We start from the raw sequence: 12,557 nt of genomic DNA on the forward strand, positions 1-12,557 counted from the left end.
TGAGATACTCCTTTTTCAGGCTTCCCAAAACACTAACAAGTAGGATGAGCAATGTAGAGCCTTACCTTGAAAGCTGCCGTGTATCTGCAATGCCAAGTGGAATCAGTGAGAGCCAGAGGTGTTCAGCAGTTTTAAAAATCAAGCTAACAAATGCATAGTCATTTTACAGAATCTACTTTCCAAGAACACTTTTAAAGATTGGTGCTAAATATTATGTTGCCCACAGACTAATAACTAACAGAGAATGCACGGCTACTAAATATTACAAAGCACACCATGAAGCAGCTTAAGGATAAAACAGAAACCATGGCATTACTCTGGTGTGCAAGTGAAGTAAAAAAAAGTCTGGAGTTGACATTGCCATGACCCTGACCTACTTATGGGTTTCCTAAAAATAAAAAAACAAAGAGTTAACACAGTGTATGAACTTCTGCCAGCCTGGAGGAACCGTGTCCATCCTCCTCCTCCTTCCCCTCCCTGCCCACCTCTGTGTTATGCTTTACTTATTTTTACATATCATACTTTGCTTTTATATACCATAGCAAGGCTAATTTTTGTTTACAAATGAGTTATGCTACAAGAAGCATACAAGGCATCTCATTTACCACACACAAACCTGACAGGTGGGTCTGCCTACCTACTTCTGTAATTATTAGTTCTCATTTGAGAAATCTCCATCTTAAACCTGGGTTAGAAAGTACAAACTATCGGTATTCATTCGTGAAAATGGTAAGAACTCTTAGTATTTTCCTAGTGGTGGTACACTGTAATGATGGTAAAGGTATGTTTCCAGAGATATGTATTTTCTTGAATAAAACCACATGTTGCAATCCATACGGTAGTTCAGAACATCTTATTTATTGGGAAAATGCAAATTTAATACAGATTTATTATAAATTACAAAACCCAGTATTTTTTTTAAAAAACTTCTCCCAAAAATCCCCCCAAGTAATTGATGAAGCAATCTCAGCAAATAAAGTCTTTCCCAGGTCGTTTATTTTAAAGTAGGTCATAAAAATAATCCAGGCCTTGTCCCAGCTCCCAGATGGATATTCCAGTGCCCAATTCCTTTGCTAATTCTAAGCGCAGTTGGATGGACTAAGAAAAGGATACATAAGATAATTAGGTTTTACCGAGTACAAACAATTCTCCTTTTTTGTAGCTTCAGAAGTAATGCATGATCAGTTTTTAAAAACATTTGCTTCTTAGAAGCAGATGCTGCAAAGCCTGAAATAATTCACTGGCCACTAAGAAATCAGTTGATTAAATGAACAGCACAGAAGTAAACAAAGCTACATACTGCATTGTTTTAATCTGAGTTATCATTTACACAGTGTTATAATACACCCTCTGAAAATCCTGTCACACACAATTTCAACTCCCCCAGAAGGCTTCACAAGGGTAAAGAAAGACTACTGCTGAAGACAATGAATGCAACTTGCCAAATGCCAAAGGGATCGGTGTTTATAAGAAGTTGTCTTCTATATCCAACCCATTCTGCCCCTCTCTCAGCCTCAAGTCTTATGTCTCATGCAGAAAATTACATTTTAAAAAGATACTGTGAGATTAGTATTAAATAAATTTCCTTATGTTATGATCAGCACTTTAGGTTATTGAAAGAAAAATTATTTAACAATGGTCTGTTTTTTACTTTACTAGAATTTTAAAATCAAAACAGCTTTTTTTTTAGCCAGCTTATTTTTACCTTTAGAGTCTCCTGCACAAGAGCAAAGCAGCAATCTTTGAATTGCTAGCATTATAGGGAAATGCTTAAAAATCTTCCCACAGGGACTGGAAAAAAATCATGGACACATCTGCTGGCTTTTGGAATTTGTGGCTGCTTTCTACTGTATTTGAATGGGACCAGGTCTGAGTGGACATGTTCCCTCTACGTAAAGAATTAAGCAGTGGAATAAACTGCAGTGTGAAAGGGGAATAATTTAGAGTGGTATTAGTCAATGTAATTGCTTTTATGTGAACAATCTTTCATCTTTGCCTCAGCATAGAAATCTCTTTAAACCTTTCGTTCCAACCTGTTGAGACTAGAAGGAAAAATATACTTATGCATTTAAAAATGCACAAATCACCATAGTAGAGTATCTGTTATTCGCAAGGGAATGATTACTCAAAATAATTTAAAGAAATTATGCACCTAACTCAGATGATACTGCAGCAGCATGATATTAAAAACATTCTGCAAAAGGAGAATATAAAAGGAGAATATAAAATGGCAACTTTCTGCACAGTTCACTATTACAAAGGTGCATCTGCCTTGGGATTTGCCAAAATGTCTTCTGTCATTGTTTTAACACTGGCCTGGCTCTAGCAAGAACAAATTTAAACATGGTGATCAATACACCTGCAATCTATATCTATCTATCTATCTAGACTTTCCCCCTTTATATAGATACATATTGGTATTGTCACCATTGCAAGAACTGGCAGAGAGCTCTTCAAAACAGATATTGCCTACCTACCCTTTCTTCTTCTCTTATCCCCCTCTCATTTGAAGAGGGGGCATAGGTACATACCTTTAATGTTGGGTAGAAGACTGCGTGCTTTCCTCCTTTACTTCTGCACAAAAAAAAAAAAGAAAAGAAAAGAAAATCATTTGCATTTATAATACTGGAGTTGGTAGATTTAATTAAATTTCAAGACAGTTCCATTATTTCCAGAAAAGAAGAAAAAATGCAGTTGGTGTTATAAAATACTATGAACTTTTTACTGAAGTTTTATTGGCTCTAAGATAAGGGAACACAGTGCTGTTGGCACACAATGATTACTAATCTAAGAGCCAAGAAAGGTAATTTTCTCACTTGTGGTAAGTAGGTACATTGTGGTAACTGTAGGTATGCATGCACTCCATAGGCCAGATTCTACTCTACCTGTTGTGCATCTAAATGGACTTAAGCATCTAATTGTGATTCCACTCCACCCTCTTCAAATTCCTAAAAATCCATGAATGCATCTGCTTCTATAACACACTATCATATGACCATTAAGATTGAGTCACAAAAAGAACAGTGAGGACAATAAGGAGGACTTCCCCATTTCTTGTATTATCAGTTTATATTTAGGCACCTAAGTTTACTTATAGCCGGAAAGGAATTTGGCCCTGTATGTCTGAGATCAGAGATTTTTGCCAGCTATTTGTTCAGTCTGTGCATGCACCTTCTCTGTCTTGGTGCACCAAAGTGAGACAATATAGAGTAGTGCAGGATCTGCTGTCGCAGATCCCCCACAAGGGAGTTGCTTGCTTGGAACTTCTGGCTTTGGCTGATCCCTCTAAGTATCCCCTGAAGCTAGCTCAGGCACAGCTTCATGACTGGAGGTGGTGGAAAGGAGACCTGGCCTTTTGGTCCCTGACTGAAGAGTGTGTGTAGTTGAAAGGTGGACACAGGGTAGGGGGGAATAAAAAGGAGGGATGGGAAGAACTAAATTAAAGGTCTCCCTCAATCCCTAAAATACACAAAATGATACTAAACTATACGCTAAAACAGTGATCTAAGTCTAAAGTTTGACTGTATTCCCCGAAAGGAGTAGAAGCAGACTAAGCAAGCTGTGGACACTGCGCTCCATCTCAGACAGGGAGATGGTGGAACTGGAATGAGGGTTTCTTTCACACTGGCCTGTACACCCTTGGACTAGTATGCAAGGCAGCTAGCGTGCTCAACATCTCTGATCTTGGGAATGTGTGTGCCCACAGTGGAATGCACACAGGGACATAATCTGAAGAAGAATCGAGGAAGACAGCTTTGACAGTGATTTACAGTAGCAACCTTTGATTTTGGCTGTTACACAAATTATCATATGCCATTTAATGATTTATCATCTGATTTCTTGGTGTTTTTGTATTTAAGTGGATCTCTTCTTGGGAACTGCAGACACAAAGATATTTCAGGTTAGGAGTTTCACAAATGAAATGTATTTTCTGCACAGGATACCATTAACATTCAGTCTAGCTAGACCTCTGTAAAAGGGAAGTAGTGATGGAAAAAGTATTCTCTTAGATATTCCTTTCCTTTAACTCAACTGAACCCACGCAGACAGGTTGATCTTCAATGCTGCCAATCAGGCATATAGAAGGTAGTCAGGGGAAGACAGATTTTCAGGCCCAATGTACTCATTGCATCAATCTCCCTTCCAGGAGGTTCACAGATAAGAATTCACAAGATGAGATTTTAAAGTTAGGCTATGCAGCATTGATAAAGTTTTCCTTCATCGAATTTGCTTTGCCAGGTGTCACTCAGGAAGAAGGTTATGTGGAAACACAAAGGAACCCACCATTCAAGTACAGGACATCAGATTTGTAAAATACCATTGTATTTTAAAGAAACCTTACTGAGGCACAGGAACAAACCATCCCGCTGTGCAGGAAGAATAGCAAATGTGGCAAATGACATACTTGGCTTAGGAGAGAACACTTTGGTGAGCTTAACCACAAAAAGAAAGCTTAAAAGAAGTGGAAGCTTAGACAAACAACTTGGGAGGAGTATAAGAAAATTGCTCAGTATGACAGGGGTCCATCCCCGGGTCTGTCTAATGTAGGCCTGACCCTGTGTCTCTGGGCTACCCACCCGCCTATCTCGTCTGCCACACCTTGATGGAACAATAATTATAATGTTACTCAGGTGGAAGGCTGCCCATTTACTACCCCAATGCTAGGGGTCTCTATCCACTGCTCCAAGCCTCCCCTACCCAGTGGCCCATGCCTCACAGATGGTATATAAATGTTGACCTGTGCCCCAGGGCATTGGATTGGTTCACTCCCTGTTGCCGTGCTCCCAGTGCTGCATCCCACCTAGTGCTGGGGTCTGCCCACCCCCTGTTGCTGTGCCTCTTGGTACTGGGGTCTGCCCCCTGTCCCTGCGCCTCCTGGCACTGGGGTCTGAGCACCACCTATTGCTGCTCCCCCTGGCGCTGGGGTCTGATAACCCCTTGTCGCTGTGCCCCCTAGCTCTGGGGTCTGATCACCCCCCTGTTGCTGTGCCCCTTGGCACTAGGGCTTTGCACAGTAGTGTGCCCCAACGAGGCCTCCTCCTCCTCCAGTAGCCTCAGCCCAGTCCACCGGATAAAACAACAACATAAATATGAGCCCCTGGGCTATAACGTAACACAAATCCTACAAGCCACACTCTGGCTCCTTAAAAACCCCAAACTGCTCCTTGATTGTTGAGTACCTCCCAGCTCTGGGTACCTTGTAGTCTCCTGGAGCCTCATTAGCCATAGCAACGGTCTGGCCAGCAGCCACAGTGTTCCTGAGTAGTTCTGCTGTGCAGGAGCTCTCTTCCCCGGCCACTTGCCAGAGACCTCTTCTTGCCAGCCTCAGCCCTGGGGTTTATATGTACCCAGAGGTCTATCCTCTTCCTGTCAGCTGACTGACCTGGGTGGTTGAGCTATTAACCCCTACCCTCCTGGTGCCTGGTGTTCTTATAGACTTGGGTCTTAAGGGGGTGGCCCTACCTCTTAGTAACAGGGCTAGGGTTCCCTGTTACACTTGGGCATGAAGCCAGGAAGGCCAAAGTGCAACTGGAGTTGCAGCTAGCAAGGGATGTGAAGGGTAAGAAGAAGGGTTTCTACAACTATGTTAGCAAAAAGAGGAAGGTTAGGGAAAGTGTAGGCCCCTTACTGTATGGGGGAGGCAACCTAACAACAGATGATGACGAAAAGGCTGTAATATTCAATGCCTTTTTTACCTTGGTTTTCACAGGCAAGGTCAGCTTCCAGACTACTGCACCTGGCAGCACAGTTTGGGGAGAAGGTGAGCAGCTCTCAGTGGTGAAAAAACAGGTTAGGGACTATTTAGAAAAGCTCTACATGTACAAGTCTCTGGGGCTGGATGCAGTGCATCTGAGGGTGCTGAGGGAGTTGGCTGACGTGATTGCAGAGCCACTGGTGATTATCTATGAAAACTCACGGTGATTGGGGGAGGTCCTGGACAATTAGAAAAGGACAAATATAGTACCCATTTTTAAGAAAGGGAAGAAGGAGGATCAAGGGAACTCTTGACCAGTCAACCTCTCCTCAGTCCCCAGAAAAAACATGGAGCACATCCTCAAAAAATCAATTTCTTAGCACTTAGAGGAGAAGAAGCTGATTAGGAACAGTCAGCATGGGATTCACCAAGGACAAGTCATGCCTGAACCTGACTGCCTGATAACTGGCTCTGTGGATGTGAGGAAAGCAGTAGATGTATTATACCTTGAATTCAGCAGGATTTTTTATACTGTTTCCCATGGCATTCTTGCAAGCAAGCTGAGGAAGTATGGGTTGGATTAATGGGCTGTAAGGTGGATATAAAGCGGGCTGGGTTGTCGGGCTCAATGTCTAGTGGGCAGTCAGTATCAAGTGGAGTGCCCCAGGGGTCAGTCCTGAGGCTGGTTTTGTTCAATATATTCATTAACAATCTGGAAGATGGGATGGATTGCACCCTCAGCAAGTTCACGCATGACACTAAGCTGAGGTGTGTAGTACATGCACTGCATGGTAAGGCTAAAATTCAGTGACCTAGACAAATTGGAGGATTGGGCCAAAAGAAATCTTGTGAGATTCAACAAGGACAAGTGCAAAGTCCTGCACTTAGGATGGAAAAATCCCATGCACTGCTACAGGCTTGGGACCAACTGAATAAGCAGCAGCTCTGCAGAAAAGGACCTGGGGGTTACAGCGGACAATAAGATGGATACGAATCAGCAGTGTGCCCTTGTTGCCAAGAAGGCTAATGGCATACTGGGCTGCATTAGTAGGAGCATTGCCAGCAGATTGAGGGAAGTAACTATTCTCCTCTATTCTGTACTGGTGAGACCACATCCGAAGTACTCTGTTTAATTTTGGGCCCCTCATTATAGAAAGGAGATGACCAGATTGGAGAGAATCCAGCGGAGAGTAACAAAAATGGTTTGGATGCTGGGACACATAACTTATGAGGAGAGGCTTATGGAACTGATCTTATTTAGTCTGCAGAAGAGGAGACTGAGAGGGGATTTGATAGCAACCTTCACCTATCTGAAGAGGATGGAACCAGACTGTTCTCAGTGGTGGCAGATGACAGAATAAGGAACAATGATCTCACGTTACAGCAAGGGAAGCTTAAGTTGGATATTAGGAAAACTTTCCTTCTAGGAGGGTGGTGAACCACTGGAACAGGTTACCCAGAGTTTTGGTGGAATCTGCAACCTAGGAGGTTTTTAAGGCCTGACTTGATGAAGCCCTGACTGGAACAATGTAGTTGGAGATGGTCCTGCTTTGAGCAGGCGGTTGAACTAGATCAACACGGATTCTGGTTTTTCTGATTTAAAAATATCTCTTATTTTCTGTTTTAAAAAAGTAACCCTAAATCCACATTTTTCCTTATTTAAAATGAAACATTACTATATATCTATCTATATATTGGTGGCGCTTTGTTTACATCATGGAAAAATGTGGATTTGGGGTTACTTTTTTTTAAACCAAAAATTGGGGGTTTTTTAAAATCAGAGAAAACCAGGATCCATGTAGATCAGCATCTTTCAATCTGTGACCCAAAAGTGGGTCACAAGAATATATGGAAGGGTTGCAAACACATTTTAAAATGGATCAAAAAACTTTTAAAATGAATTATTCTTTAAAGGAGAAAAATGTGGGAAACTGTTCCTTTTCCCTTGCAGGCTGGCATAGTTCCAGGCTGCAAGGGGCTGCTTGGGACCCCCCATGCCTCACACACACCACCACTTGCCTCACACACTGAGGGGCTAAGGGCAGGGGGCAGTGGGTAGGAACTGGCCATCAATGTTTACAAATGGGTCCTGGTACAAAAAAGGTTGAGAAACAGTGGACTAGATGATCTCCCGAGGTACCTTCCAACCCTAATTTTCTATGATTATATGGTTTACGTTTTCAGAGCAAGTCTTCATAGTCAGCTGAAAAGGAAATTGTATTAGAAGTAGCCTGTCTATGACTGAGTCTCCAACTGGACTTCACAGTGGAGGCAGGTAGACATGGATCATGATTCTATTGACTTTCAAGTGATAAAAAGAACCGTGATATCATTTGACATACGCAAAGTAAAGTCAAACCAGGATGCTTGAAAACTCACAAGGAGAGATGACAAATCCCAGCCCTCCTTCTTATAGAATTAAGAGAAGAAGTGAACAAATCAGTAAATATTACTGAGTTCTGGTAAGAGGTATGAAGCAAAGATGTCTAACAATGCAAGAGAAATTCAGAATTTGTAGCTACAATGGGGATTTAATTAATAAAGTGAAAATGCTGGATTCAGAGTTCCAAACAAATATTTCAGCCCATTAGTTACTGCCTTAGTTACAGGGGAGAGGAGAGAAGAGAGAGAGAGAACGTGCTGGTGGGAGTGGGGAATTGAACAAAACAACCAGTTGTCCACAGAAGGATTACATTCCAGTTCTGCATCAAGGACTGCATCAAATCAAATAGGGTTGATTTTTCAACTGATCAGAGAGATGCCACAGAAATTTTGGTTTTCAGCAGAAAAAGGTACACCTGGGAATACACCATCAGCCCCCAGACCAGGCCAGCATCAGCTAAGGTTGCAAATTTGACTCCTATAGCTTAAAAAAGGCTCTAGAGGGGATGCAGGAAACTACATGCTGGTAAGCCTAACTTCTCTTCCTGAAAAACTGGTAGAAAAAAATAATAATAATAATAATAAAAAAATATATTGTTCGGCACATAGATGAACATGACTTGCTGGGAAGTTATCAACATGGCTTTGTCAAAGGGAAATCATGCTTCACCAACCTATTAGAGTTCTCTGAGTGTGTCAGTAAGCAGGTGGATTGGGGTGATCCAGCTGAAAATGTATATTTGGACTTCCAAAAAGCCTTTGATAAGATCTGCAACCAGAGGCTCTTAACTAAATTAGGTAGCCATGGGTTTACAGGAAGCATGCTCTTGTGGATTAGAAGCTGGCTTAAAGATAAAAAGCAAAGAGTAAGTATAAATGTTCAGTTTTCAGGATGGAAAGAAGTAAACAGCAGGGTTCCCCCCAAGTATCTGTGTTGCAACCAGTGCTGTTTAATTTATAAATGATGTAGCAAAGGAGGCGAATAGCAAGGTGGCCAAATTTGCAGATGACAAAATTATTCAAAGTGGTAAAAGACCAAGGTGGACTGTGAGGAACTACAGAAGGATCTGCCATTATTGAATGAAATGGCAACTACATGGCAGATGAAATTCAGTGTAGATAAGAGTAAAGTGATGCACCTATGTAAAAATAAACCAAACTATACCTATACTATGATGCACTCTACATTAGTTGCTTTTGCACAGGAAAGATCTGGGAGTCATTGTGGACAGTTCACTAGACATCAGCTCAGTGCTCAGCAACCATCAAAAAGGCAAGCAAAATGTTAGGGATTATTAAGAAGGGAATTGTAAACAAAACTGAAAGTATCATTATGCCCTTTTATAAATCCATGGTGCATCCACACCTTGAACACTGTGCCCGATTAGTGATATGGAGGGCCTTCCATATGGGCTGAAATTAAAGAGGCCTGTTCGGTTTGGAAAAGAGACATTTGAGGGAAGGCATAATAAAGGTTTATAAAATTCTAAATGGTGAGGAGAAAGTAAATAGGGATTTATTATTTACTGTCTCTCAGAATCCAAGAACTAGGGGTTACAAAATGAAATTATTAGGTAGCAAGTTTAAAACTAACAAAAAGAAGTTCTTTTTTGCACAGCATGTAATTGAAGCATCAAACTCATTGCCACCACATGTTGTGGAAAATGACAGTTTAGCCAGGCTCAAAAAGGGACAAGAATTGGAGAAATTCTTGGACAAAAAGGGCATCAGTAAGTATTGAGCATGCGAGTTGGGGATACAGCCTTTGAATTAGAACTTCCAATACCTTTAATGCTGGAGGCTGCAAGTTAGAGGAACAATGGAAAAAACCCTGGTTATACCCAGTTCACTCTCCCTTGCAGCATCCACTCTTTGCCCCTCTGTGAAAGGATCCTGAGCAAGATGGATCTATGGCCTCATCCAGTAAATAGCAGTTCTTATGTCCTTATAAGCATTTTATATGCAAGGATAGTATGTTGTCCATGTAATTTGAACAATGCAGATGCTTTGTATTAAACTATATTAAAAATACTATATGAAAATTTGTAAAAGTAGTACAAATTTGAAAATGTGTTTACCACGCCTTTGCCAAAAGAGGAGATATGTTCACAAGTGATGATCTATTACAAGGGTAATGAACCAGGGGGTATCAAAATTCTGATGATAATCTTTTTACTTTTAATTAAGAGCTGTTTGTTTCTCCTATTATGAGAAAGCACAACAGTCTTCATTGTCTTTTAATGAATGACTGTCTTTTAATGAATGACAAAAAGCTTATTGTCTTTTAAGCTCTTGATGTTCTTTTTAATGGAAGTAGTTCTGTTCTACTTAGTTTGCATGGAGATAGCTTTGTTTCTTCATTTTCACCATTCTTCTCTGAGCCCATCCTATTTCGGCTATATCTAAGTCTGCTGTTTACCTAATCTTAAGGCTTATCTGTCAAATTCTGATTTTTCTAAGACTTTGCTTAGATTTTTTATTTTGTTTTGCTTCCAGTCATACTTAAAGGCCACTCTTTGGCTCAGACTTTTCAGCTAACTGATACTTAACAGGTATCTTGAGCAGAGATATCTTACCATTCCAACATACTTCTAAAGATCTTACCTGGTGCCGTCTGAGACTAAAGCTTGTTTTAGCTACATTTATTATTTCATTCACCCTTGCCTGGCTTATTTTGGTTCCCTGAAACCCTCTTTCCTATTAACTGTTGACACAGTTGACAAATGGGAGACTCTCAGTATACTGAATTTGATCACACGTTCTAGTTAGCCAGCAATTCAGTGTTTACTGAACCATGCCCCCAAATATACACAGAACAGTAAGGAAAGACCGCAACTCACTTCTTGTATTCAAAATAATGTTCAGCTATTTGTTCATCCCAAATGATTTTTGGTTTGTGTTCCTTCAGGGTTTCAATGTACCTGTAAATTAAAATCACAAGTACAGAATTACAGTTCTTTTCAGAACACTTACAAAGTTAAACAATCAATTTTTAAAAAAGAGCTATTTTACCCATGCTCATGCAAGGTTTATAGAACAGGTTGAACAGTTTACTCAGTGATATCCTCCTGCCAGCAGCTGGATGCATCAGTCACAAATAATATTTTTAAGCCAGTTATGCAGATTGCCAAGTCTGTATATTTTTTAAAGAAACAGGAATGTATTCAGATGTGTATTTTCACATTTGGTTCTGCTGTAGCTTACCCACTGTGGTGCTCAAATGTCCTTGTGGAGTGTTTCTAGGACACTTAAATCAGGGATTTGAACTCATTTCTTCCAGTTGACAGTATGCAAGACACATCTCTAGGCCACCACACCAACAAGATTCAATATTACATGTCACTGGTAGATGCTGAATAAAGCTGTTTCATAAAAAGCTTAGCTAGGTCTTTTGAAATAGGCAGCTTACGTGTGTGCTGCATTTCTCCTTAGCTTGGGAATTGTGGAAAACACATTTTTACTTTATGCTGCCCAGTTCACTTATTGTATCTCACTTCATCAGATGCTTGGGTTGGCAAAAACTTATCCATCTCTGATTTAGTTCATCTATAAAGTCTCTCTACTCTGCTTTCTGCCTGACTTCGGGCTAACACAGCTAACTACCTACCTATGTACATTCAAGATGGATTTTTTTATTCATAGAAGACAGATGTTAGGGTGTTTGAGCCTGGGCTCCCAAGTCCCAGGCTATTTCCTGCTCCACCACACAGCCTATATGACCTTGGCAAATCACTTAGGACTTCTCTGCATGGGGAAGTTAACATGTGGTAAGCTAGGAAATGAATTTACAGACAAACTAGCTACTCTGCACTAACACCCCATGTGGCCAGTCTTAGTGTGCAGTAGCTTACTTCACTTTCCTACTTTGGAATTGGAGCAAACTGTCTCTCACTTGCATACACAAATACCAAGTGATTGTGCAGTAACCAGAGTTACTCTGTAGCAGTGTCGCTGAACAGCTTTTAGGTAACACTGACTGTGCACTAATTTGTTACTGCCGTGCAGTAGCACCACATCACACTTTGTGTCACGTGACGCTGCCGCGCAGTAGTAACGAGCTACTGCACAGTCAGCGTCTCGTGTAAACGTGGCCACTGACATGATGTTATGTGAGTGAACCTGGGAAGAGTCAGTTCGCAGTAGCTATTGTCTTGTAAATTCATAACCTAGCTGACTTTGCAATAAATTCCACATGTAGGCAAAAACCTCATCTCTGTGTGCCTCGGTTTTTCTACTGTAAAATGGCAACAGCAGTACTTCCTACCTCATTAGAGTGCTATGAGCATTAATAAGTTAAAAGACTGTGAGGTACTCAGATACTACAGTAACAGGGGTGGTATAAAAATCATCAACAACTTTCTCTCTTAAGCATGCCAACCTGCCGCTTGTGTATAAAGCTTCCCTTTCTCTAGGTGGAAGATTGACTTTAACTCTATTCGTATCTTTCCTGACTGGACATTAGTGGGCTTTCTGTCATCTC

General features: G+C 40.9%; 1 protein-coding gene across 3 annotated transcripts in view; it reads right to left on the minus strand.

Moving 5' to 3' along the window:
* Window positions 1-842: 842 nt before the first annotated feature.
* Window positions 843-12,557, minus strand: part of CHID1 (chitinase domain containing 1) — a 283,479-nt gene continuing 271,764 nt past the window's right edge. For 2 of the 3 annotated variants that reach the window (XM_090032444.1, XM_090032443.1), the window contains exons 11-13: window positions 10,918-10,998; window positions 2,532-2,574; window positions 843-1,098 (exon numbers count right to left, since the gene is read on the minus strand). In XM_090032444.1, the coding sequence (XP_089888570.1) occupies window positions 1,000-1,098; window positions 2,532-2,574; window positions 10,918-10,998 (223 nt within the window). In that variant the 3' untranslated portion in view covers window positions 843-999. Of the gene's footprint in view, window positions 1,099-2,157; window positions 2,195-2,531; window positions 2,575-10,917; window positions 10,999-12,557 lie in introns of all 3 variants that reach the window. The other variant, XM_090032445.1, reaches the window with a different exon arrangement.

This window comes from Crocodylus siamensis, chromosome 2 (assembly GCF_052110815.1).
Source record: "Crocodylus siamensis isolate JL-2025a chromosome 2, ASM5211081v1, whole genome shotgun sequence".
Classification (NCBI taxonomy): domain Eukaryota; kingdom Metazoa; phylum Chordata; order Crocodylia; family Crocodylidae; genus Crocodylus; species Crocodylus siamensis.